At 41.1% G+C, this 25246-nt stretch overlaps 1 protein-coding gene across 8 annotated transcripts in view; it reads left to right on the top strand.

Moving 5' to 3' along the window:
- trip12 (thyroid hormone receptor interactor 12) overlaps positions 1–24814 on the top strand; it is a 28727-nt gene extending 3913 nt beyond the window's left edge. For 5 of the 8 annotated variants that reach the window (XM_026192264.2, XM_026192262.2, XM_026192263.2 and 2 more), the window contains exons 3-42: positions 221–346; positions 536–1317; positions 6423–6528; positions 8546–8682; positions 9432–9515; positions 9599–9694; positions 9785–9936; positions 10150–10185; positions 10294–10389; positions 10484–10576; positions 10673–10834; positions 10976–11044; positions 11169–11334; positions 11869–11986; positions 12353–12509; positions 12753–12906; positions 13636–13864; positions 14027–14145; positions 14587–14794; positions 15145–15245; positions 16944–17118; positions 17240–17381; positions 17577–17768; positions 17954–18105; positions 18212–18369; positions 18527–18600; positions 18709–18908; positions 19530–19657; positions 19920–20071; positions 20264–20406; positions 20517–20673; positions 20793–20891; positions 20978–21092; positions 21393–21547; positions 21660–21824; positions 22041–22205; positions 22291–22404; positions 22644–22738; positions 23014–23117; positions 23247–24814. In XM_026192264.2, the coding sequence (XP_026048049.1) occupies positions 221–346; positions 536–1317; positions 6423–6528; positions 8546–8682; positions 9432–9515; positions 9599–9694; positions 9785–9936; positions 10150–10185; positions 10294–10389; positions 10484–10576; positions 10673–10834; positions 10976–11044; positions 11169–11334; positions 11869–11986; positions 12353–12509; positions 12753–12906; positions 13636–13864; positions 14027–14145; positions 14587–14794; positions 15145–15245; positions 16944–17118; positions 17240–17381; positions 17577–17768; positions 17954–18105; positions 18212–18369; positions 18527–18600; positions 18709–18908; positions 19530–19657; positions 19920–20071; positions 20264–20406; positions 20517–20673; positions 20793–20891; positions 20978–21092; positions 21393–21547; positions 21660–21824; positions 22041–22205; positions 22291–22404; positions 22644–22738; positions 23014–23117; positions 23247–23443 (6073 nt within the window). In that variant the 3' untranslated portion in view covers positions 23444–24814. The remainder of the gene's footprint in view (positions 1–220; positions 347–535; positions 1318–6422; positions 6529–8545; positions 8683–9431; positions 9516–9598; positions 9695–9784; positions 9937–10149; positions 10186–10293; positions 10390–10483; positions 10577–10672; positions 10835–10975; positions 11045–11168; positions 11335–11868; positions 11987–12352; positions 12510–12752; positions 12907–13635; positions 13865–14026; positions 14146–14586; positions 14795–15144; positions 15246–16943; positions 17119–17239; positions 17382–17576; positions 17769–17953; positions 18106–18211; positions 18370–18526; positions 18601–18708; positions 18909–19529; positions 19658–19919; positions 20072–20263; positions 20407–20516; positions 20674–20792; positions 20892–20977; positions 21093–21392; positions 21548–21659; positions 21825–22040; positions 22206–22290; positions 22405–22643; positions 22739–23013; positions 23118–23246) is intronic. The other 3 variants (XM_026192268.2, XM_080288847.1, XM_080288848.1) reach the window with 1 other exon arrangement.
- The last annotated feature ends 432 nt before the right edge of the window (positions 24815–25246 follow it).

Here is a 25246-nt window from a genome sequence, read left to right as displayed (position 1 = left end):
CTATGTAATCAAAGGAAAAGCTTATCTTTGTTCTTTTGTCATAGTCGGTAATTAACCCTCTTTTAGCTTTATTTTTCATTAATCTCCAGACGTGATAATGGCCAGATTATATGCAGAGGGAGACAGGCAAAATGATTTGGAGATTGATCAAGTCTCTTTATAAGTAACTTAATCACAGACACCCACACTGTTACGTGCTCTTTAATTTCCAACCTTACAGGTTGCAGTCAGAGCAGGTAAAACATAAAGCAAATTCCCCACCTGAAAGTAGAAGACCTAATTCTAAGGCTCCCAAAGCCACAGCCAGCTCAGCCACTGGCCAGTCCAGAGGGCACAGCTCAAGAAGGTACCTGTGTTTTCTACTTGGTGCTTAGTGTGTATGTGTGTGTAAATAGGGTCATGCATTTTTTTGTCCTTTTGGACTTTGATCAAAATCTGAAAAAAAAAGGGCAGTGAATGTGGCATTGCAATGCTCTGCTTTTTAGGATTCATAAATCTTCTAAGATGGACTTCTGTGTCTTTTCCACCCTAACAGAAGCGGTCTTACTCTGTCCGTGGCTTCATTTGTATTGCAAGACGACCCAGAGGCTGCAGGAACATCTGAACAAGAGCGACCAGGCCACCAATCTAAGAGTGAAGGCAACCGAGGGCTGAAGCGAAGTGAAGCTCCTGACCAAATAAGTACCTTTGGCCCAACCCCTGCCAAGAAGCCGAAATCACTCCCATCACCCCGAGACAATACCTCAGAGACCAAGAAAGGCCCAGTTAAGTCCAAGAAGAGATCACTTACTTCAGAATTGCCTGCATCGTCAGGTCGAGGCCAGAGCAAGAAGAGTGTGGCCGCTGGGGCCTCGCCAATCCAAAAACGGAAAAAAGCAGACTCTCTCCCCGGTCTTAGTAGCACCGCTGGGTCCCTCCCCAATCGTACCGAGGGCAGAACTGCAAAACCCACCAAGCTGGCGTCTAAATCGGCCGCCTCAGCCAAAGCTGGGTGTAGCAACGTGACAGACTCCTCCTCCTCTGCCTCCACCTCTTCCTCTACCACAGGCACCAACAGCACCACCACCCAAGGCGCCCGAGTCAAACAAGGAAAAGACCAGTCCAAGGCACGTCGCTCCCGCTCAGCATCTAGCCCCTCTCCACGCCGTAGTACACGTGACAAAGAGCAGGCCAAAGCTGCCAGCTCTTCAAAATTTGAGTGGGCAGCTCGCTTCAACCCCAAAGTCAATCTGCCAAAACCCAAACTGTCCTTGCCTGGATCATCCAAAACTGAGACCTCCAAACCTGGGCCATCAGGATTACAAGCTAAGCTAGCAAGTAAGTTACATTTACTGTGTACGTCTGCATTATTAGCTCTATGAGGACAGCATTTGTACTTCAGAAATTTTTCTTTCATATTTGTTTTTATATTTTTTCTATTGTTCAGAATAGTTGACTATCACGGAGGGAAGTTGTTTTTTTTTGTTTTTTTGTTGTTGTTGTTGTTTTTTTGTTTTTTTTTAAATAGAGCTCTCCTTTAATTTTTCTTTCCATTGAACTTAATACTATAAAGAGGGTTAGGATTTGGCTTGTGGGTTTATTTTTCTTATTTGTTTGTTTTTATCTTTTGGCACATTGGTCTTTGATATTTGAATTGAGGTGTTATTTTCCAGGGATTAAGTGTTACATCATGAGATACAAAACCTTATTCTGAACTGCTGGGAATAAATGTATTTGTTTTTGTATTAGACATATTCCAGCATAACTGGTAAAGCATACACATGATTTTAACTTCAGATAAAATTGTGCAGAGAAAACATTCAAAAAGGCCCATATGCAGACATTAGTGTAATTCATATATTTATGATTTATAAGTACAGTTGGTGACACTGTAACACAGTGTGTATAAAAAAAGTTTGTGTCTTGACTAGGATGTCTCATGTACACATGTTGAGTGTGGACTGCACAGAGCTGGTTCATATTTCAGGCATAAGTACCAGTAGCCTGAAACCGGAGATGTATAAATACTGGTGGTCATTCAGTTGTCAGTGATTTCACAGGTATGGCAGGCTCAATCAGCAGTAAACAAGACTTTTTGTAACATGGTCTATATCGTGGTAGTCCTGTAAACTTAGTATAGTCAGTTACTGCTCTGTAAATTACTATGAATGCAGATGTTTTGAGTTTTAGCACAGTACACTAAAGCTGGTTCTCTTGCCCCTCCCCCAAAAGAGCAAGTATCTGAAATGGGAAACACATTGCTCCACCTTTGCATGTGTGCTGCAGAAGTTCACAACAGTTTCAGCTATATTGTGGCAAACATGTCTTTAGTTATCATAGAAGAGAGAGAGGTCAGTGTATTATTATTTTTTGTTTTACTTTTTGTGGCTTATCATATCTATAACATGAATTTGCATGAAGTTTTTTCTCCTCAATTGACATTCACAACACAGAACAGCACTTTAAGAGGAAATTCAAGAGGTCAGTAGTTTCAACAACAGTATTAAAAACGGTTATCATGAATATTGGAGCTAACGCTGGCGCACACATTAACGTTAGGTAGACACAAAGAGTCGAGGGTCACAAGGCCAGATAAAGAAGGGCACAACGGATGCCCTTCTTGCTGCGTTTTATTTCAAGTGGGAAGTCAAAAATCCCGTATTCCAAATTTGAATTATCAGCTGGAATACTGCCTCAGTTTGGATTTATATTTCTAAAACTTGGAACAGGCCTGTTAATCTTGACTTAACAATTCAACATGGCAGCAGTGTAGTAAAACTGTAAAACATGTACTCTGTCCTGAACCAGGGCTCTAGACTAACGTTTTGCCATGGTTGCACTGGTGCGCCTAAATTTTTTTTCTTAGGAGCACCAGCACAAAGGTTAGGCGCACCCAAATTTTTCAACCGCATCACTTAACAGCGCAGTTTTACATGTGCACTTATTTGGGGGGTAAATTGCTGTCCATACAGACAATATTCATTTGTAAATGATTAAATAACAATCTTGTGCTTGAAGTGCTTTGGCACTCCTTGGCAATATTGTAGACAATGTTAAACTTGATGGAAGCGCATCTGTAACCGGAAGGTCGCCGGTTCGATCCCTGGGCTCTCTGGCCTGGTCGTTGTGTCCTTGGGCAAGACACTTTACCCTACCGCCTACTGGTGTTGGCCAGATGGGCCGATGGCACAGTGGGGAGAGGGGACACTTAGGCAGTGCATTTATCATGACATATAATGTATTTTCTGGATACACTGTGATTTTTCAGCATTCAGAGATTGATGACTCCGTGTCAGAGCACTGGCTATGAATTTCAGACGGATCAGGGTTTAACTTAACAAAAAAGTTATCAATAGTTATTTTCATCTTTTCTTATTACCCATAGCTCTACATCCACTTCTGTCGGGCCTAGGCTACTCACTAGGGCTGGGTATCGTCACTGATTTCTATAATCTATTAGATTCCGATTCACAAGGTTTCGATTCGATTCAATTTTGCCTCAGACAGTCAGTACTGATACTTGTGAGACTTCATCAGAATTGTGAGCATCACAGCAGATGCCTTTGTGTTTTATTCAGTAACTGAGAATAAAACTTCCTGGCCTGGCTTTTTATAGCATATAATCTTAAAAATATTCTGCAGTATTCTCCAATTTTGCATAATTTCTTTAAATTTCTTCAGTATTGGGCAGCAGAAATTAGGCTTTCCTGTCCGAGGACATTTAAGTAAAAACAAAAAAAAAAACCACAGCTGCCGACAGCGCTGTAAACAACGGTAGACTGGTGGGTAATAAGCGAATGAATAATGCCAAAAACAGAGATTTGAGACGGGAAACTGTTCTTAAAAGAGAGAGAGCTGTGCATGAAGTGTGGTGGGTTTTTTTTTTTTGGGTTTTTTTGTTACTTGAACAGTTGGTCGCACCAGTGCGACCTAAGATTTTATTTTTTATTTTTTTATTTTTTTAGTCACACCATTGAAAAATTTGGTCACATTCTAGAGCCCTGTGAACTGTTGTGTATTTGTGACTCGATTAATAAGTCACATACAGTACTGACAAAACTACCTGTAAGTGCTGCAGGAGTGGTTCGAAGCTAAAGAAAAATGGGCCTTGCATATTATTGCTGCTGGTGTGGTATAGCTTTACCTTGTTAGCAAAACAAAGGCATCTAACTTCCTTGATAAAGTGAACGCAGCTAGTAGCTATGGCTACTAGTACTTAGATACAGGAGCAGCCCCCGCCCCCATGGCACCAAAAATGGCTTTGCGTATCTTCCTGGGTATTGACAAGTTTGAAATTCCAGTATTGTGACAACCATGTTGTGTATATGTAATAAAAGTACTACTTAAATGAGGTTTAGCTAATAATTATATTTGGTGAGTTTTGTGTCCCGGTGACCATCAAAATTTATACTCAGGCTTTCTCTCCAATCATTTACATAAGGACTTCATTTAACTGCCTCAAGGTGTTGCCAAAATGGCCACAGAGTTGCAAGAGTTGCTTCTAGGAAGACATTGGCTCTAGTATCCAGCTTGTCTGATAGCCTATATAGACCATTTGCACAAATGTATTAGTGAAAATCTGGTATGTCTGGTGAAGTGAGTTTGAACTCAGAGGGGTCAATGTGGGGTCAGTCTGTTCTAGATGGGTGAAAGGATAGTAACTGAAGTCAGCTCTGTTCCATGGGCTATGGCCCAAATAGAGACCCCTCCTTCGTAGGCTTTGGTGTGTTGGCCCACCAGCTGACCAGAGTTATGTTTGAGGGCAGGGAAGGAATCATGAGCTGGTTCTGTCAAAAGGAAAGTACTTCATCTCTCCTGCCATATCCATATCTGTCCGCCTCTGCCTTTTAATACACAGATTCTGTTACTTTATGCTGTAATGGTGAGTAAGCAAGCATGTACAGTGCTGCAGCATGTTTTTGTGTGCTTTTCAGTGCGAAAGAACATTTTGATCATATTAAATTAGTCACGTTACAGCAGCCTGTGTCATAGGACAAGTATGTGCTTTTAGTGAATTACCCCCCTGGAAGACTTACTGAAATAAGTCTGATGGACCTTTTTGTTTGACATGTTGTAAATCAGTAGCAAGTGGGACATGAAGATGAGGTCAAATGAAGTCCAGAAGTCAATTTTTAATGTTTAATTCATTTGGTTTTAACTCTGTTAATATTTATTTTTATGCTACTGAATTATGAGTCACAGACCTAGCATGAAGGTTGTCTTGTCATAGTGCCATAGGTGTTGCTATTAATACTCACTGGTCTGTGGTGCAGGGCTCTACACAGGCAACACCAGTGGGCCTTTACTATAGCATCAGTCTTTGCTTTTATGTGTTGACTGTGTTTTCACAGATTTTTAACCATAAACCTAATGTAGTGGCATGTTTTCTGTTTTCTTCCACAGCCCAAACTTCTTACATGTTTTACTATTGAATAATTAACCCTTTAAAACCGGTCGGAGCGGGCACGCTCTGTTTTGCGTAACTATTTTTAAATCCCGGTAGCACTGCAACCACGTGAGCTAGCGCAATAATTTTTTTTGCATATGAAACCGGAGGAGTTGTACTTACATCTTATGCCATCAGCTTGTCCTAAGTCACGGTTTCCTTCCACATATAGCTTTGCAAAAAGTGCATAAAAAGCGCTTGCAGCAACAAAAACATAATATTCCACAAACACGCTTTGCCAATCCGATCAGCTGTTCATAACACTTCCTACGTTGGAATAGACGTCAGAGCGAACTTTCACGTCCGCCATTACCTGCCCGAAACCGGAAGTGACGTCATTTTCACGGAAATGTAGTTTTTTACCATCGGGGCCTCATGAGCCTTTACTGGTGTTTTTAAAAGTTATGTTTGACTTTATAACTTTCTGTGTAGTTTCTGGGATGCTTAGGACTCATATTGCACTGCTGGAAATAGTTTATTTTGATGCATATGCTGCTTTTTTGCAAATTTGCATTATAATATTTATTTTCGTTTTTCCTGCAGTAAAAATAAAACTATGAAGACACAAAATAAATTTCCTGTGGTGGGAATCTATTTTGTGCAACTTTTTTGTATTTACAATTTTTAGAGATAGGCCTCTTAAATTTCTCTAACTAGAAATATATGTTTAAAAAAACAAAAATGATTTTCAATTTTTTTGTAGGTTATTGCACTTTTTTGCAATTTATATAATTACTATGCACTTAATGCAGACATATTATTAAAATCTGGGCTATAATGGTTGTATTGATGTATATCAACTTGAAATGCTCCCAAAATGGCACTACAGCATGTAAAAATATAATATCAGCTCTGGTGGACTTGGTTCTATGGTAGGTCTTAAAGGGTTAATTAAAAAATTTGATTCACCTCCTGTAGAAGATGTTTTTAAATGAAAGAATTTGATGCCACTGTTGGGGCCCAGTCCAAAAGTTATAATCACTGTTTTCTATTTTAGGTTTGAGAAAATCCACTAAGAAGCGCAGCGAGTCTCCTCCAGCAGAGCTCCCCAACTTTCGGCGGAGCACACGCCAGAAGACCACGGGCTCCTGTGCCAGCACCAGGTATACTACAGTGACAAAAAACAAAAATGCATGTTACTTCTGGATATTTATTTTTAAGGAATGTGCACATCATTGAAGCTATACTAAAGTTAAGAAATGCATATTCATGATTTATTCAGCATCTAAAATGATTGCAGTCTAATTTTAATGATGAGACCTAGTGCTGTGCTGTCAGTCTTTTCTCTTAAGCCAGAATGATGAAAAGAGCCTTTTGGTCAGGAATATCTGTCTAGAAGTTGGTCTATAAAGGTTATCTGCAGACAGATCATTAGTGGTGGCCTTTCTGTGCCTTTGTCTCTGAGGGTCCCTCACCTGGTCCACTTATGGTCAAGTGTTGGTTGGTACCTTTTGTCCTACAAAGTTCTTCCTGTAGATCGCCCAAAGCAGACCAAGGATTGTGCTGCTTGGACCTCTTTGTGCCTCTGTCTGCACCTGCAGAACTCTCACAGAGGCTAAGGTGCCAAATGCCAACAGTAGTTGGCATTTCAGAATAGGCTTTACTAAAAAAAAAACAACACACATCTGCTAGTTTATGCCATTTCTTCTACCGCCTCTGTTTCTTTTCTATTTCCCCAATAGGACATTAAACTCTTAAAAATATAAAAGATAATTTACATCCTGGAGTCCTGCTCTCAAAAATTGACAAATGTGATGCTGTCTGTGAAGCTGAATTTAAGAAATAAGCGCTTAAAGATTTGAGAACATGTGTAGTGCCATGTTCTGTCAGGACAGAACGCTGGGTCATGTGGTTGGTCGGCTGGTTTGCGGCTAATAGACTTCTATTAGTTTATGTTAGCTAACCAGAGACAGAAACCTTCGTGAGAATAAGGACACTAAAACTAAAAAAAAAAAAAATCACTTGTACAGCCCCTAGATGATGCAATCAGTTCACAGACAGTGTATCTATGTTATGTTATATCTAAGTCTACATTGTATCTATTTCAGTTTTTGAGAGCAGGGCTCCATGATGTAAATTAGCCTTTATATATGTAGTGTTTCATGTCCTCTTTAAGGTTGGAATGTTTACTATATTACGGTAATGACTAATCATGGTAAGTAGTTGCTAAACTTTTTTTTTTCTTCTTTTTTTTCATTCATTGGACTCAACTCACCCAAACACCTTAGCTTACATATATTAAACTCTTGGTTGTAGTCTACTGGGACCTAACTGATGCCTTTTTTGCTAGTGTGACTGCTTTATTCAGATGGGTGGCCAAAGGGTTGAGTTTAAACTTTTTATCAGTTTGCATATTAAAACTTTTAAATAACAAAAGATGAAAACTTAAAGATCCCTTGCTTTATTTCATGATGTTACACCAATGTTGCCATTTTAAAATCTGCTTGGTCTAATGATATTTTATTTTAAAGCACACGCCTCATCAGCTCCAGTGTCTGTCAGTAGCAGAGCTCCACCCAGACTGAACTGGATGTGAAGCCACTTCTCATCAAAACAGAAAAAAACTACTCAAAGTCTGTTGTTACGATTTCAGTAAAAAAACAAAAAAACAAAAAAACAACAAACATCAAGGCTGAAACGATTTTGTGCAAATGCTGTGATTGTGTTTGTTTAGAGTTCATTTAAGCTGAACGGGTTAGCAGCTTGTATCAGCTGAGTGGCCTTAAATAATCAATATTTAGGTCTGCAAATTGGCATTTTGGGGAAAAATGTCTCTATCACAGAAGGTACAAACTGGTATTTCATTGTGTTTATAGATCAGACCAACTGACCCCAATTTATTTTACCACCCTTTACAACATGAGGTGGCACAACAATCCTGCACAATGTACATGGTTGGCAGTATGCCCATGAGTTTAACATGAAAACTTCTAACGTGCATTTGATAAAAGGGCAGTAACTATGCATGGAAGCCTCTGTTTCAGTTGCATGATCCAAATTTACCATAGTAGAATCACTAGCCAAGGGAACCACTGCTATGTATTCGTATGATACAGAATGCATTGGAGTTTGACACTATAAAAGTATAATAATCAGAGTCTCTTTGTACGCATGTAACAGTCGGCGGGGCTCAGGCCTGGGCAAGCGCGGGGCAGCCGACGCTCGCCGACAGGAGAAAATGGCCGACTCCGACAACAACCAAGATGGGGCCAACTCATCAGCCGCTCGCACTGATGATGCATCACAAGGGGCTTCAGGTACTTTCGCTAACAAATTAAGATTACTTATTGCAACCAGAAATAACTCAAATGTTGGAATGATGTGTGATTGGGGTGTAGCTGAACATGTACTAAGAGGTTTTTCTAAAGTAAAAGGTGAACTACTAAGATTTCTGCTCCGATCTTTCTCATAATTATAGACTAGAAAAGTCGGACTAACTAACACCATCTTTTTATAATAACTCACATTGCAGTTTGAAAATGTCAGTTAATTATTCACTTCATTATTCAATTAAGCTTAAGACTTAAAAACTCCTTTGTCCCACACGCCATCAAACTGTTTAACTCCTCTCTGGAGGGGAGAGGGAGGAGAAACAGGAGGACAAAGGAGGGGGGAACGACTAAGCTGTAGTGCCTCTTCACCTCACTGTACAATACCTTGTGCAATACTTTTTGTAAATAGTCAATGGTGCAATAGACCTAAATACTTGAAATGTGCAATTCACTTGTATTTTTATTCCTATTTATTCTATTTATCCCCTTCGTATATTTTATTTATATTTGTCTCTGTATTCTGTAACTTCTGTCGGTGCTGTGCTTTTTGGAAATCGAATTTCCCAGAGGAACCCACCCGAGGGATTAATAAAGTTCTATCTTATCTTAAGATGATTCAGATTTCCATTCATTTATGTGAAGATGAAAACTTAACACAATTATGGCCATTTAATACATTGTTTTCACTTCAATAAAAAAAAATTAAAATATGAATTTTTACGGTTTATTTCCAGCGTCAAGCTCGGTTGCTGGAGCAGTGGGCATGACCACCTCTGGTGAGAGTGAGTCTGATGATTCTGAAATGGGAAGGCTTCAAGGTATGTTAAAACCACCTTAGAGATTTCTCATATTACAAAAAATATTTGACCTTTTAATACATAAAGCTTTGTATGTCCTTTAGCTCTACTAGAGGCCAGAGGTCTTCCTCCACATCTTTTTGGGCCCCTGGGACCCCGCATGTCTCAACTCTTTCACAGGACCATAGGCAGTGGAGCCAGTGAGTAATGTCTTCTAACATTGACATCAGCGTTCTTGTTGCACTCAAAATATTTTAATAAAAAAAAAAAAATCGCTCCCTTGTTTTCAGGTTCCAAGGCTCAACAGCTTCTGCAAGGCCTCCAGGCCACAGGTGACGAGTCTCAGCAACTCCAAGCCGCAATAGAAATGTGCCAGTTGCTTGTGATGGGCAATGAGGAAACACTTGGTGGATTTCCTGTGAAAAGTGTCGTTCCTGCCTTGGTAAATCCTATTTTCTTTGGCTGTTTAGCTTCCTGTACTCCACAGCCCTGTTTCCTGGTTTTGAAGCAGTGTCTCACCTATTCATTGTTTTACAGGGAAAAATTCCTCCCACAGTTATGTGTAATGTAAATATTGGTTGACAGAAAATCAGTTACTTTTTATTTTTTCACATGTATGCTATTTAATTCCATGTAACTGCTTGCTCTTTCGCAGATTACACTGTTACAAATGGAGCATAACTTTGATATTGTGAGTATGACTGGCTTCTGTTATTGTAAATGTCGTTGGGTTATTTACTTTTTGTTTGGGGGGGGTCATGCAACTGATTATCTTCACATCATTGCTCTGTGCATTCAGATGAACCATGCCTCGCGTGCACTCACTTACATGATGGAGGCCCTCCCTCGATCTTCTGCTGTGGTGGTCGATGCCATTCCTGTCTTCCTGGAGAAGGTAAAGCATGGCACTTTCTGTCAGTAATCACTTGTTAATTCATAACAGTGACCTTCTCATATGCTAATGGATTGTTCGACTTTCTTGTCTGCAGCTTCAGGTGATTCAGTTCATTGACGTAGCAGAGCAGGCCCTGACTGCCTTGGAGATGTTGTCAAGGCGACACAGCAAAGCCATTTTGCAGGCCGTAAGTGTTACGCTGTCTTTTTGTTGTGCCATTAATTTGTCTTTTCTCTGCTAGCCGCATTTAGTCGTAATGATCCTCACCTGTCATCCCTTATAGGGTGGGCTTGCTGACTGCCTCCTGTACCTGGAGTTCTTTAGCATTAATGCTCAGAGGAATGCCTTGGCTATTGCAGCCAACTGCTGCCAGAGCATTACTCCAGATGAGTTCCACTTTGTTGCTGACTCTCTGCCACTGTTGACTCAGAGACTTACTCATCAGGTACAGTTTTCATATAAAGGATACTGATCTGACATTAGCAACAACGGTACATTACGTCTGATTTGGGTCAAGCAGTGAGGTCATTTATTTAATGTGGTAAATCTTTTACTTATCCACCATTTATTCTCTTGCCTTTTTTAGGATAAGAAGTCAGTTGAAAGTACTTGTCTCTGTTTCGCCAGACTGGTGGACAACTTTCAGCATGAAGAGGTCTGTACCTCAGTTTGTTTTTGGTAGACCATGTTTGCTGTTTCAGTTGTTTCTTGCCATTTAGAGATTTGTAGTCCACATGCCCTCTTAATGTACATTTATGCATCTCCGTTCAAATCAACAGAACCTGTTGCAGGAGGTGGCATCAAGGGACCTGTTGACAAACATCCAGCAGCTGTTGGTAGTGACTCCTCCTGTGCTCAGCTCGGGGATGTTCATCATGGTTGTGCGCATGTTTTCACTTATGTGCTCCAACTGTCCATGCCTGGCAGTCCAGCTTATGAAACAGAGTGAGTAACATTTGCACATAGGCCACACATTAGTAGGCCCCCTGACAGTATTGGCTTTTTCCTTTTTGGTTTTACAGTGTATTTACTTTACGGGATAGCATATTTTTAATAGATTTAAGACGTGCTAGTTACTAGATACAGTTTGGTAACTTGTTTCCCCCCACAAAATTACTGAAATCCAAATTATGACTGCCTGTCAATAGTGGTCCTGCTAACAGCTACATCAACCTACATGATAAAGCTTTTCATTTTCTGTTTCTCATCTTGTGAACTTGCAGTCTTTATTTGCCAGCAAACCAAACAGATGTGACACTAAACATGTACTTAATGCTATTTTTGTGAACGTTTGCAGTCCTATGGCTCTTTGTAAATGATTTAAAAAGAATTGCCATGTCTTGAAATTAATTTATTTTAGTCATTGCGCAACCCATTGATTTATTTTTATCAGTAGTGTTATTATGGTGTGTATGAACTTGAAACATAACACTTAACAGAGAAAATGTTTGTTTTTATCTTTTTTTCTCTTCTAATTAGACATAGCAGAAACTCTGCGTTTCCTTTTGTGTGGAGCGTCAAATGGCAGCTGCCAGGAACAGATTGAACTGGTACCCCGGAGCCCCCAGGAGCTCTACGAGCTGACCTCACTCATATGGTATTGTTAAGGTCACACTGGGCAGTGTGGCAAAAATTAAAGACTAGCAGACATACAGACACCTGAGCAATGTTTTTATTTTGTTTGCTGCACATAGTTTATCAAAACTATGGGCGTCAGTGTGTTTTACCACTCTCTCTCTGTGTGTGTGTGTGTGTGTGTGTGTGTGTGTGTGTGTGTGTGTGTGTGTGTGTGTGTGTGTGTGTGTGTGTGTGTGTGTGTGTGTGTGTGTGTGTGTGTGTGTGTGCGCGTGCCTTTCTCATGTAATTTAAGGAATCTTCCTTAAAACAACAGCTTATTACTTTGTGGCATTTTTGTCTATAACATTTTTGTTGCATTGGGTAACCTCTGTATTTTCCCTTTCAGTGAGCTGATGCCCTGCTTGCCCAGAGAAGGCATCTTTGCAGTTGATGTAATGCTTAAGAAGGGCAGTGTCCAGACAACAGAGGGAGCAATCTGGCAGTGGAGGGATGACCGGGGACTGTGGCATCCTTACAACCGCATTGACAGCCGCATTATTGAGGTACACATTACTGTGTTGTTATTATTATGTTATGTCATATCAGTTTAGTCATTGTTGAAATTTTATTTATTTTGTAATATATTATAATGATTTAGTAGGATGCTACAATAAAGGATAACTAAAGAATGAATAATGGGTCGACTTTTAAACCTTGTGTCAGAATATTTAATGTGTTAGGATCATGTGTGGGTATAGATCTGTATATCTCTCACTGATATTGGGTGTGGTTGTCTTGCTCTGCAGACAGCCCACCAGAACGGGGAAGATGAGATCAGCTTGTCAACCCTCGGCCGCGTATACACAATTGACTTCAACTCTATGCAGCAGATCAATGAAGACACAGGAACAGCACGTGGTATCCAGAGGAAACCTAACCCTCTTGCTAACCCCAACACAGGTATTTTACTAATGATATGTGACGAAGATATGTGTGAAGACGAGTGTATTTTAGCAGAGAATAGAATGGGAACAAACTCCTTGGGTTGACTTATTTTAGGCTCGTAAAAGGAAAAGTCCTTTGAAAATCTAAATAAGCTCTCAGTGCCTAATGAATGAAGATTTATTTATTTTTTGTCTTGTGAGGGTGGTAGCTATAATCAGCTTGGAGTCGCACAGCTATATTTCTAACAGTGACAGGTTAACGGCCCAAAAAATAAAAACAAAAAAAATTCCCTGAAACAATTCCTTCGTTGTTAAATGCAATGTTTTAGTGGTGCAGCAGCACGAGCATTTGCCCCAGATTGTTTGGTATGCTTCATTGAAATTGAATTTGTTTGCTTCAGTACACACTGTAAGCTTAACAGTTACTCAGAAAAATGGCAATAACAATAGTTCAGCTAGTGCTAGTATGGTCGGACACATTAGCTAAACTTAAATTTTGTAGCTACTGCTGTTATTATAGCTTAAGGATAGTGTGTGTGTGTGGGGGGGGGGGGGGGGGGCTTTACAGCTTCCTAATTGGCCACAGCAAAAAGAGAACTAAACTATGACCCAAACAGTGAGGTATATACTAAACAACTACTATACTCTACTACAGACCCCTGAAATATTTCATTTTATCATTATGCAGTTATTGAGTGCATATGGTTAATGGCATTAATCTGACCCGTTCCATGTCTATCATTAGGCAGCCACCAAGAGGTCCGTCGTGAAGATGCACGAGCCCAGTTGATGAAGGAGGACCCTGAGCTGGCAAAGTGCTTTATCAAAACTCTGTTCGGGGTCTTGTATGAGGTGTACAGCTCATCAGCTGGCCCAGCTGTCAGACACAAGTGCCTTAGAGCCATCCTCAGGATCATCTACTTTGCTGATGCAGAGCTGCTGAAGGATGTGCTGAGGAACCATGCTGTGTCCAGGTAAGAGTCTAGGCTACTGGCTCCTGTTAGCACTGATATTAAATCTGGTTGTGGTCTTACAGTAGGCTAAAGATGTTGGAAAGGAAGAATTTTAAAGAAACAACAGGGCCAGTGTTGGGATTTTAAATTAAATTGACCTTTGTCTTGTGTTTATTTCTACAGTCACATTGCCTCCATGCTATCTAGTCAGGACTTGAAGATTGTAGTGGGTTCACTGCAGATGGCTGAGATCCTCATGCAGAAGCTCCCAGATGTTTTCAGTGTTTATTTCAGAAGAGAAGGTAGTGTATGATCCCATGGAGAACTGTGGTTTCTTATCTGTTCATCACACCAATAAGACAGTATAAGCGTTTTGTAAAAGAAGTATGCTCTGAAGCTGTCACTTTGTGTTAGTTTTTTGTATGATGTCATAGCTAAATTAATGTTTGTGGATGCAAATTGTTAAAGCTTTAAATGCAAAGATTTTTTTTAAATAAGATAGTAAAATGTGACAGTTAAGGCTGACTTTACCTAAAACCTTACTATATTGCAAGTGTGGCAATGGTGCATTGATGCTAATGGTTTCCTTTGCATTTTTTCCCCTGATGCATTATTCCCTGAATTACCTGAAATGTGAATTGAGTCCCAGTCCTCAGCCAGAGCTCTATGCTGGCGTGGAGCTCTGTATTGTGCTTCTTTTAAGGCTTTTTTTTTTTTTGCAATACTTTCTTTTTGTCTTCAAGGTGTCATGCACCAAGTGAAGAATTTGGCAGAGTCTGAGAGCTTTTTGGTCACTAGTCCTCCAAAGGCTTGCCCTAGTGGCACCGCCAGTCTCTGCACTACCACCATCAGCACTGCATCCACCACATCTGCTAATAATACAACTCCTGACCTGGGCTCACCCAGCTTCCAGCACAGCATGGACGACTCGCTGGACCTCAGCCCTCAAGGGTGAGTTTGAGGCCATATGTGGCTTTGGTTTGGCTATCTAAGGAAACGATATACATTTTTTTTTTTTTTTTTTTTTTTAGCAAAATCAAACATCCAGTGTGTATTTGGAAGAAAAGCTCATAAACACAAAGTAATTAAGTCATTAAGAGCAAATATTGTTGTCAAATAGTTGCTCAACTACTTAAAAATGTAAACAGAGCACAGATAATGTATATTGTCTGCAATTAATACATGTTACTATTTATCAAAGCATTATAGGGTATGTATGTATGTCTGTAGTTAATGGAAGAGCAAATATCTTTATAAATAACCACAAGAGCATGAAATAAATAACTTTCTCTTGCACATAGGCGGTTAAGTGATGTCTTAAAAAGGAAACGACTACCTAAAAGAGGACCTAGAAGGCCCAAGTACTCGCCACCAAGAGATGATGATAAAGTAGACAATCAGGGTGAGTGTCCCAGACACACTTTGAGACACAAATATGTTACAATAATTTTGTTGAAAAAGTTCTGAACCATACTCTTGAACTCAGATCAGTATGAGACTAATTATATTACACAGATTGACAATATTATTTGAACGTGTTTTTTGCACATTTGTTACTGTTTTGATGCATATGTTAAAGCAGGGGTGTCAAACATTTGCAGGCCACATGCAGCTCACTTTGATCTTAGGTGCTGTCAACACTGTACACAATGCAGAATGGTGCGTAACAAGCAAGCAAAATAGGCAGAAAAATATCATCATCTATTTTTGATGGAAAAGTGATCTGGAAGCACACTGAGAGCAAGAGAGCTGTGCAGGAAGTGTGGTGTGGATTTTTCTTTTTTGTTTTGGTTGGTTGTTTTTGTTTTTTCCCTGTTAATACAAGGGTAAGATAAAATTCATGACAATGTTTTTTCAAACGTCTTCTTTTGCTGCTGGTTCAGTGAATTTTTGTCAGAGGGTGCGAAACTTGCGGTTTCAGAATCTCTGAAATGTCGGTTTTCAGCTCCTGGGGGCACATCTGTGTACGCGCCGTCGGGTAAACAAGCCCACTTTGTGTTTGCATCTTTTTGCGGAATCTGTTTACCTGCTCTTTGGTCATTTGGTTTTTTTAGCGGTTTAGTGGTTTTGAATCCGTTTTGTGGGCTTTTATCTGAGATTCTGAGATCTGTATTAAATTACAGATCTGGGAGTAAAACCAGATGTTCTCCCTTTCACCTCTGGGGGCATTGGGGTTCAACAGGTTAATTGTTTATTGCTCAATTACTTTGTATAGTATGAATAGCCATGAGGGAGGTTTTTTATTAGTAGGAAAAGTTGTAAAACTTTTGAAAATACAGTCAAGTCTAGAACTTCTGCTTGTGCTTGCTTGTGGTGAGCAGCAGATCAAAGAAGTTAAGAATTATAAATGACTTCCTTAGCTGTGAGACTCATTTAAACACTGAGCCATGGCTCTGTGCCACATGCAGACATTTCTGCATCTCTTCCATTCAAAGACACTTTATATAATTTATTTTATGTAATACTTAACACTGAACTGTGAATGTAATACTTTTTGTCCTCCACAATGGAAAATGGCTGAAAATAAAAGCATGTATCACTTTATCCAGCTCCTAATGTCATGTAGCCTGTGCTCGTTTCTTCATTTCCTGACTGTCTCTCTGTGTAGCTGGTCTGCACCACTACACATGCTGTCTTGGGAACATCTACCTCCCTTCCTCCTTTTCACACAATGGGATGATCCCAGTCTGTCTTTGCATTTGATTGGTTGGATTGCCCATCAAAATAAAGTCCCACCCCCTGCCTGCATGGATTCTCAGCAGGGCTGAAGTTTCGGCTCCTATGTACAAACGTACCATTAATAACTGACACATGAAATTATCTAGCGGGTCGGATATAATTGTAGGGCTGTACATTTGACATCCCTGTGTTAAAGTAATACCTGCCGGCTAATATTTACAGTGTTGATCAGAACCTGTTGGTGTACAGTAACTTTTGGTACACTGAATTGTTTAGTCATAATCCTTTTTTTTTTTTTTTTTTTTTTTTTTTTGTATTATTAAAAAAAAAAAACCCAAAACCAACCCCAAATGAGCTAAATCTATAATAATCAAATATTTTTTATGTTATTAGTTGATAATTCTCCTGTTCTTCCTTTTAGCTAAGAGCCCTACCAGTACTCAGTCACCCAAATCATCCTTCTTGGCCAGTCTCAATCCCAAGACATGGGGCAAGCTGGGTGCTCAGACCAACAATGCCAACTCTGAGCCCTCGCGCACAGCAGGAGTGAGTGGCCTCGCAAGGGCCCCTCCCAAGGACTCAATTTCAAATAACCGGTACGGTTGTGAGTTAACAAAGACAGCTTAGCTTTGTCTTTACTCCTATATTATCCAAATCTCCCGTCGTGGGCTAAACCATTGTCCTTAACAAGTGAATTATTTATTTTGTCATTTGTAGAGACAAAATTAAGGCCTGGATCAAAGACCAAGCGACTAAGTTTGTGGAGCGCTACTTCAACTCTGAAAATGTGGATGGCAGCAACCCTGCACTGAATGTCCTCCAGAGACTTTGCACAGCCACCGAGCAACTCAACCTCCAGGTAAAACATGAGCGCTACCTCGAAAAAGAAGTTATTGAACAGCTAGCAACACCTTGTACAGGGTTGGTTTGTTTGAGGTTTTAAAGTTATAAGATGTATTCCAAGAAGATGGTAGTTGTACTTGTTGAGTACAAAGTAACTATCAATAGTTAAACCCCATACCTGAAATATTTTATCATCTGATGCATTTCACAGGTGGACGGTGGTATGGAGTGCTTAGTGGAGATCTCCAGTATTGTGTCAGAATCTGATGTGTCGTCTTTTGAGATCCAGCACAGTGGGCTGGTGAAGCAGCTGTTGGTCTACCTGACCGCCAACACAGACAGAGAATTGCTGAGTCGTGATGTGCGGCTCAAAAGGTTCCTCCATGTGTTCGGTGGCTGTCCGGTGAGACTAAAACATATATTATTGTTAAATTATCTTATTCTGCTCAAGTCTGAAAGTTCTGCAGTGATCCGTTTTTAGAATCAACGGTTTCCTCTAATAAATGTGTTTTACAGGAAGATGGTGGAAGCATGTTTGCTGGGTTTGTTTCTAACTTTTTATTTTTAAATTCCCTCATTTTGTCTCAGCCTCCAGGAATGGAGCCCATAGGTCGCCTGGATCTAGCTGAGAATGCACCTTACTTGGCCATGGTGCACAAGATGAACAGCTGTCTGAGCCAAATGGAGCAATTTCCTGTCAAGGTGCACGATTTTCCCAGTGGCAACGGCAATGGCAGCAGGTCTGTGGCTTTACGTACATTTTGTTTCCAGCTGTTTGTGCACATTTTGGTGTGGGTTTTTTTTGTTTTTTTTTTAATTGATATGAATCTCCCACTCTCTCCTCAGGGGGTCTCAGGCACTCAAGTTCTTCAACACACATCAGCTTAAGTGTCAGCTGCAGAGACACCCAGATTGCACTAATGTTAAACAGTGGAAAGGGGGACCTGTAAAGATCGACCCTCTGGCTCTGGTGCAAGCCATTGAGCGGTATCTTGTTGTCAGAGGTGAGAGACATTTGCAGAATGTTTATGTCAACTTGTGCTTCAACCCCACTGCAGGGCACTTTGCATTGTCCAAGAGACCAAACGTTTTTCAGCTGTTAGCCATTTTTCAGAACTCGCTGTTAGGTTGCATTGTAAATTTAAAATCTTGTCTCCACAGGATACGGCCGAATCAGGGAAGAAGATGAAGACAGTGATGATGATGGCTCAGATGATGAAATAGACGAATCACTGGTATGCGATTCCATTCATGCCAAATAATGGTTGTGCGTGTGCTTCTATATAATCCTCTGTAGATATGCATCTTTTTAATCCCTCCTATGTGATTTCTTGATTACTCAGGCGGCTCAGTTTTTGAATTCAGGCAGCGTACGTCACAGACTGCAGTTCTACATTGGTGACCACCTGCTACCGTACAACATGACGGTGTACCAGGCTGTGCGGCAGTACAGTCTGCAGGCAGAAGAAGAACGGGAGTCAACAGATGATGAGGCAAACCCACTTGGCCGAGCTGGCATCTGGACCAAAACACACACAATATGGTATAAATAACCACTTTTTATACCAACTAAATATCTCATGACAATCAAGATTCAAAGTCTCTTAAAGGGGGGGGGGTGACCGTGGCTCAGGGGGTTGGGAAGTGCATCTGTAACCGGAAGGTCGCCGGTTCGATACCCGGGCTCTGTCCTGGTCGTTGTGTCCTTGGGCAAGACACTTTACCCTACCGCCTACTGGTGTTGGCCAGAGGGGCCGATGGTGCGATATGGCAGCCTCGCTTCTGTCAGTCTGCCCCAGGGCAACTGTAGCTCTCCTCCACCAGTGTGTGAATGTGAGAATGAATGAATAGTGGCATTGTAAAGCGCTTTGGGTGCCTTAAAAAGCGCTATATAAATCCAATCCATTGTTTGTTGTTTAAAATATTGGAGTTTACTGCTTTAGTTGCTCTAGGTCAGAGTGACAGGGAAAAGGCATGAAACAGCCACTTAAAACCAGTGAAGATCCTTTACAGAGGCTTGCAACACACCAGGATGCCCCGCTTTTCAAAGACGTATTCTTCTCTGTGGCCTTTTAGAAGTAAAACTGGGACTGTACATGTTTTTTTTTTTTTTGTTTTTTTTCTTAAAGCATGGAGACCATTTTCTCTTTTATCCTGTAAACAGGTATAAGCCTGTGAGGGAGGACGAGGATGGAAGCAAAGATGCTGTGGGTGGCAAGAGAGGCCGAGCCCAGACTGCTCCCACCAAAACCTCACCCCGCAACGCCAAGAAACAGGATGAGCTGTGGCATGGTGAGAATTTTGGATATCTCAGGAGTAAGGCTTTGTTCGTTTTACATTAAAACCTCACCTGCTGACTATGAAATACTTGATGTCACTGACATTGAAATGTCAAGCAGGCCACACAGACTTGTACATCTGACATTTGATGTCACCTTTGCAAAGTTTAACTGTGAAATCAAAAAGCAAGTGAGCGGATCTGTGGTCTTATTGTTCAGTTTCTACTGAATCTAAATGTGTATGTTTTGATTAAAACTATTCCCATTGCTCCCAGATGGTGTATGTCCCAGCGTCATCAATCCCTTAGAGACATACCTCACTTCGGAGCCACCAGAGACCATAACTTTTGATGACCCTTCTTTAGAGGTCATCCTGCTGCTGAGGGTCCTGCACTCCATCAGTAGATACTGGTTCTACCTGTATGATGTAAGTCTCCTTTGGACAGGATTCTGACAGTGAGGAACTTAGTGTGTGTTTGTTTCTGATAGAGTTTTGAACACCAAATATCGTCCTTAAGAAAATGTTTTCACAGGCCTTTACACAATTAGGATTGTTCATTGTGTTGGGACATAAAATATTCCAGTAACATTGACTTTAATATTTTATTTTGTTGTACAGAACGCTGCGTGTAAGGAAATTATCTCTACCAATGAGTTCATTAACAGTAAACTGACAGCCAAAGCCAATCGTCAGCTGCAAGACCCTCTGGTCATCATGACTGGGAACATCCCCACGTGGCTCATTGAGCTTGGGAAGTCCTGGTAAGTTTCACAAGAATAGTCTGTGATCTGTTTTGCAACGCCAAGATTACATTTGTTGGGGTTGTTGCCTGGCTGTAGTAACACACTTTTCTCTCTCTTTTCCTCTGCAGCCCCTTCTTCTTCCCCTTTGACACTCGGCAGATGTTATTCTATGTAACCGCCTTTGACCGTGACAGAGCAATGCAGCGCTTGTTGGACACAAACCCGGAGATCAACCAGTCAGATTCTCAGGACAGCAGAGTTGCACCACGTCTGGACAGGAAAAAGGTGCAGTGTGTTACTTCGAAGCATTGTGCTGTACTTTTTCTACCTTGGAATCCACATCTTGTGTCGTGTGACCTGCTAAATGTGATCACGTGATTCCCTCTGTTATGCTGTGTTTTCAGAGGACGATAAACCGCGACGAGCTCCTAAAACAGGCAGAGTCTGTGATGCAGGATCTCGGCAGCTCCAGGGCAATGCTCGAGATTCAGTATGAAAATGAGGTATTTAAGTTTCTCGTATCTGAATACTCAAACTCTGAAAGAAAATAGGAGGAAAGTTTGGACTTTGTTTTCCCTCTCCTTTTCAGGTGGGCACAGGTCTCGGTCCCACTCAGGAGTTCTACGCTCTGGTGTCTCAGGAGCTTCAGCGCGCCGATCTTGGTCTTTGGAGAGGCGAAGAGGTTACTCTGGCCAATCCAAAAGGTACCAGCTTATATCCTGCAACTGTGAACAGACGTGCGGGAAATGATGAAAAGTGTTGTTAAATGACGCGAGTCTGTTAATACAAAACTCATTATCGAGGTAGTCTTCATCTCATTAGTCAGGCGTTAATGAAAGTGCTTAAGTTTGGTTTTTGAAGGATGTTGTTATTTAGGGGCCACTGATTTTAATTGATAAGTTTTCCCAAGAAGATATGACTGGAAGCGAGAAATGCATTTTTATTCATATTTAATGTTACAGTATCTTGTATTAACTTTCAGTGACCGCCTTCTTGTTTTGCAGGAAACCAAGAGGGAACCAAGTACATGTTCAGCTCCAGAGGACTGTTTGCTGTTCCCTTCGGCAGGACGACCAAACCAGCGCACATAGCCAAAATCAAAATGAAGTTCCGTTTCTTAGGAAAGCTAATGGCTAAAGCCATAATGGACTTCAGACTGGTAACGGCCTCCATTTTCATCTCTTGCACACCGTTTAGCATGCGGAGGCTGTAAACATTTACATGTTAAAACAAACTTTCTGACCTGATCCTGTCCTCCTCCTCGTCTTTAGCTGGATCTGCCCTTGGGGCTGCCATTTTATAAGTGGATGCTACGGCATGAGATGTCTATAAGCTCCCACGACCTGGTGAACATTGATCCCGGTGTTGCCAAGTCAATCCAACACTTGGAGGATATTATCCGCCAAAAGAAGAGGCTGGAGCAAGACCGATCACAGGTAGAGCGCAGAGAGCTTGTGTTTAATGAAATTAGCCCAGAGTATTGTTCTGTGGAACGATGCCTCTAAACTTACTTAGAGATACTGCTGTTGGTAGTGCTCCCCCTTCTTTGTACATATTTTGGTGTCTCTTACCTTTAGATCATACTTTATACCCAGAGCAGTTCTCCCTCACTTTTCTCTGCTAACCTGTTTGTCCTCGTTTGTTTCCATCAGACGAGGGAGACGCTACAGCAGGCTCTCGAGAGCCTGAACATGAATGGCTGCTCAGTGGAGGACCTGGGTTTGGACTTCACCCTTCCAGGATTCCCAAATATTGAGCTGAAAAAGGGCGGCAAAGACGTCCCAGTCACAATCTACAACCTGGAGGAGTACCTCAGGGTATTTGAGTTTTTCTAACAACCCACGCTTTTATCAATCCTCCCCCCGTCCCCACTGTTCTTAATGTTTTGCTTTGTCCCTGTAGTTGGTGGTGTACTGGACTCTAAATGAAGGAGTGTCCAGACAATTTGAGTCTTTTAGGGAAGGGTTTGAGTCGGTCTTCCCGTTACATCACCTGCAGTATTTCTACCCAGAGGAGGTAAGAAACTTTGTTTTGTTTACTGCGTGGTAGTCATTTTAAATCTATCTGTAATGATGAAATTCAGCAGTTTTCAGCAGTGTGTCAGCATTGCTTACAGCCGCACTCGGTGTGTTTTTAGGAATGCAGGGTAGACAAAAATGGGTCAAATATAGACACGAGTTGTTTACACTTTTGGTAAAGTAAATCCTGTGCTCATAGTTTGGATTTTCTCATTCCGTTCTCACTTTAACATTTAGCTTGACCAGTTGCTGTGTGGCAGTAAATCGGAGACGTGGGATGTCAAGACGCTGATGGAGTGTTGTCGACCGGATCACGGATACACACATGACAGGTGAGACAGTCTGTGGCTCTTAAGTTTTAGATCGTTGTAAATCTCAGCGTTCTTCAGTATTTATGCGAAGAATTTGGCTGATGGTGGCAAAGCATGATCAATTCCACATTCCTGGCTCTTACTGGAAATATCGTGACTCTCGTTTCTAGTAAACAGAACCCACAGTGCAGTCAGCTAGTTGCACCAGTTTTACCATCATTGCAAAGCAGAGGAGTATTTTTGATCATTTTAGTAACACAGTAACTTTTCTCAACCATTTCATCCCGTTTTTGCAGCCGTGCAGTTCGATTCCTGTTTGAGGTGTTGAGCAGCTTCGATGCCGAACAGCAAAGACTCTTTCTGCAGTTTGTCACAGGAAGCCCAAGACTGCCTGTCGGAGGTGAGGCGCATCATACACACACGCACACCATTTAATGAGCCTGACATGTGACTCTTAATCAAATAAACTCGGATGTGTTTGTACTGCAAGTCTGCCCCGCGCTCACCCGCTGTTGCCCTTGCACGGCAGGTTTCCGGAGCCTGAACCCACCTCTGACAATTGTGAGGAAGACGTTTGAGTCGACGGAGAATCCAGACGACTTCCTCCCCTCAGTCATGACCTGCGTCAACTACCTGAAGCTGCCTGACTACTCCAGCATAGAGATCATGCGAGAGAAACTGTTGATTGCAGCTCGCGAGGGCCAGCAGTCTTTCCACCTTTCCTGATCTCGCCACATCTCAACATTAAAATGCCTTCTACAGCAGCCGATGAAATCATGACTTCCTCCTTAGTTTTTTTGTAATCACACACATTAAGGCTACATGTACAGCCTTCTTGTTAGAGAAAGCAGCTTGCAGAAAAATTAAGACTCTAAATATATATTTGCTGCCCCCGTCTCTCAAAAAAAGGAGGGGAAAAAAAAGAAAAATGGAAGGGTGTTCCATGACGCAGAACTTAAAATATAAAGAGAGTAAAATCTTATATCAGTAGTTGAGTAATGTTAAAAAAGATGAAAACATCTGGGTGACATTTTAAATTGCTATGTGATATTTAAACAAGACAAAAAAGACAAAAAAAAAAGGGATGTCTCCTCTCCAGAGTGGTGGACAGCATCACTGGGTGACGGGGGAGGAAGGGGAGCGGGGAGGGCGGGTTCCATTGAGCAAGCTAGGTTTACTTTAGCTCCAAAGATCATTTGTACAGACAAATTTGCAGACTTTGCTCATTCTACACATTTGATAGAATAGCTCTTTGTTTTCACGTCTCCCCCTCAGTTCGACTGTTCGCGTTCTGTTCTGTATTATATTCGCCCCCAGTTCGTGTGTTGCATTGTTATTATAATTTTTTATTTTGATTTGGTTCGGCTTCCCCCTCCCCCCAGTGTGTCTTTGCTTCAAGTTGTGGAAATGAAAGTTGCAGTTGGTTGAATGCGGGTAGTGATGAGCTCATATTATCTTTTTTTTTTTTTTTTTTTTTTTTCTCCCCCTCGCTCTCTCTCCCTCTGCTCCTTCTGAGATTGTGTTCTGGCCTCATTTCCGAGAGCTTCAGCTCAAATGAAGAGTTGTAACTAATGTGTTGACCAGGTAAATTTTTTTTGCTCTTATTTTAATAGAGTTGGCGTCTTTCTGTTGGATCCTACCGGACGCGTAGGGTTATCTTGGTAGACCAAGCTCTGAGCAACCCTCAACACATAATGTAGCTGGGCACAAAGTTTGGCTGGTCTCATTTTTATCGTTTCATAGCCAGATTAGCATTTCAAGTTCATTTTCTGGAATAAAATATATATGCAGTTTCACACCCCGTTTGAAGTGGGAATGTCTGCTTTACCTCTTTTTTTTTTTTTTTTTTTTTTTTTTTTTTCTATATTGTCTTTATTTCTTGCTGTAGTGTTTTTTTTTGGTTTTTTTGTTTTTTCTTTGCACTGCTGGCTTGGAACAAACTGTGGTGTGCACCTGCAGTCTGTTGCCAGGGGAGGGCGCCACTGTATGCTCTCCTGGCCCCAACGTTCATGTGCTGGTTTCTAAGATCTGCAATAATTTACTGCATCAGGTTCATGTTTTTACCTGAACATAAATAAAGTAACTGTTTGACTCATATTACTGTTTGACTAATGCTCTTTGCCATTGCTTTGGCATGTTGGAACCAGCTGGGTTATTTCATAGTTCTTGAACAGTTTTCAGAGGTTCCCCCAAAGCTCAATGTTTTTCAACACCTGTCATTCTGGATCACAGGACTCCACGGTTTCCTGGTGGAAATGATTTGCTGTGGAGACGGTAACCATTTACAGGTCGCCTGTTGGGCATGGTTTGACAACAAAAGAGCTTAGCTTTAGATTTAACGTCGCATAAGATGTGTTTGGAACACAAAGCCATTTTCCATTTTGGACGTCTGTTTGTAGAAAATGGTTTCATTGATTAAAAATGTAAAAACAAAACATGTTGGTTTCATCTGACAAACATCTCCGTGGACTGATGTTTAAACGTCAACCTCTCTTCACGAGCTGTGCCTGCAGTAATGCCAGTGTTCAG

This window comes from Astatotilapia calliptera, chromosome 14 (assembly GCF_964374335.1).
Source record: "Astatotilapia calliptera chromosome 14, fAstCal68.1, whole genome shotgun sequence".
Lineage (NCBI taxonomy): Eukaryota > Metazoa > Chordata > Actinopteri > Cichliformes > Cichlidae > Astatotilapia > Astatotilapia calliptera.
Note: the sequence above shows the minus strand (reverse complement) of the source record. Positions and strands in the feature narration are given on the sequence as shown.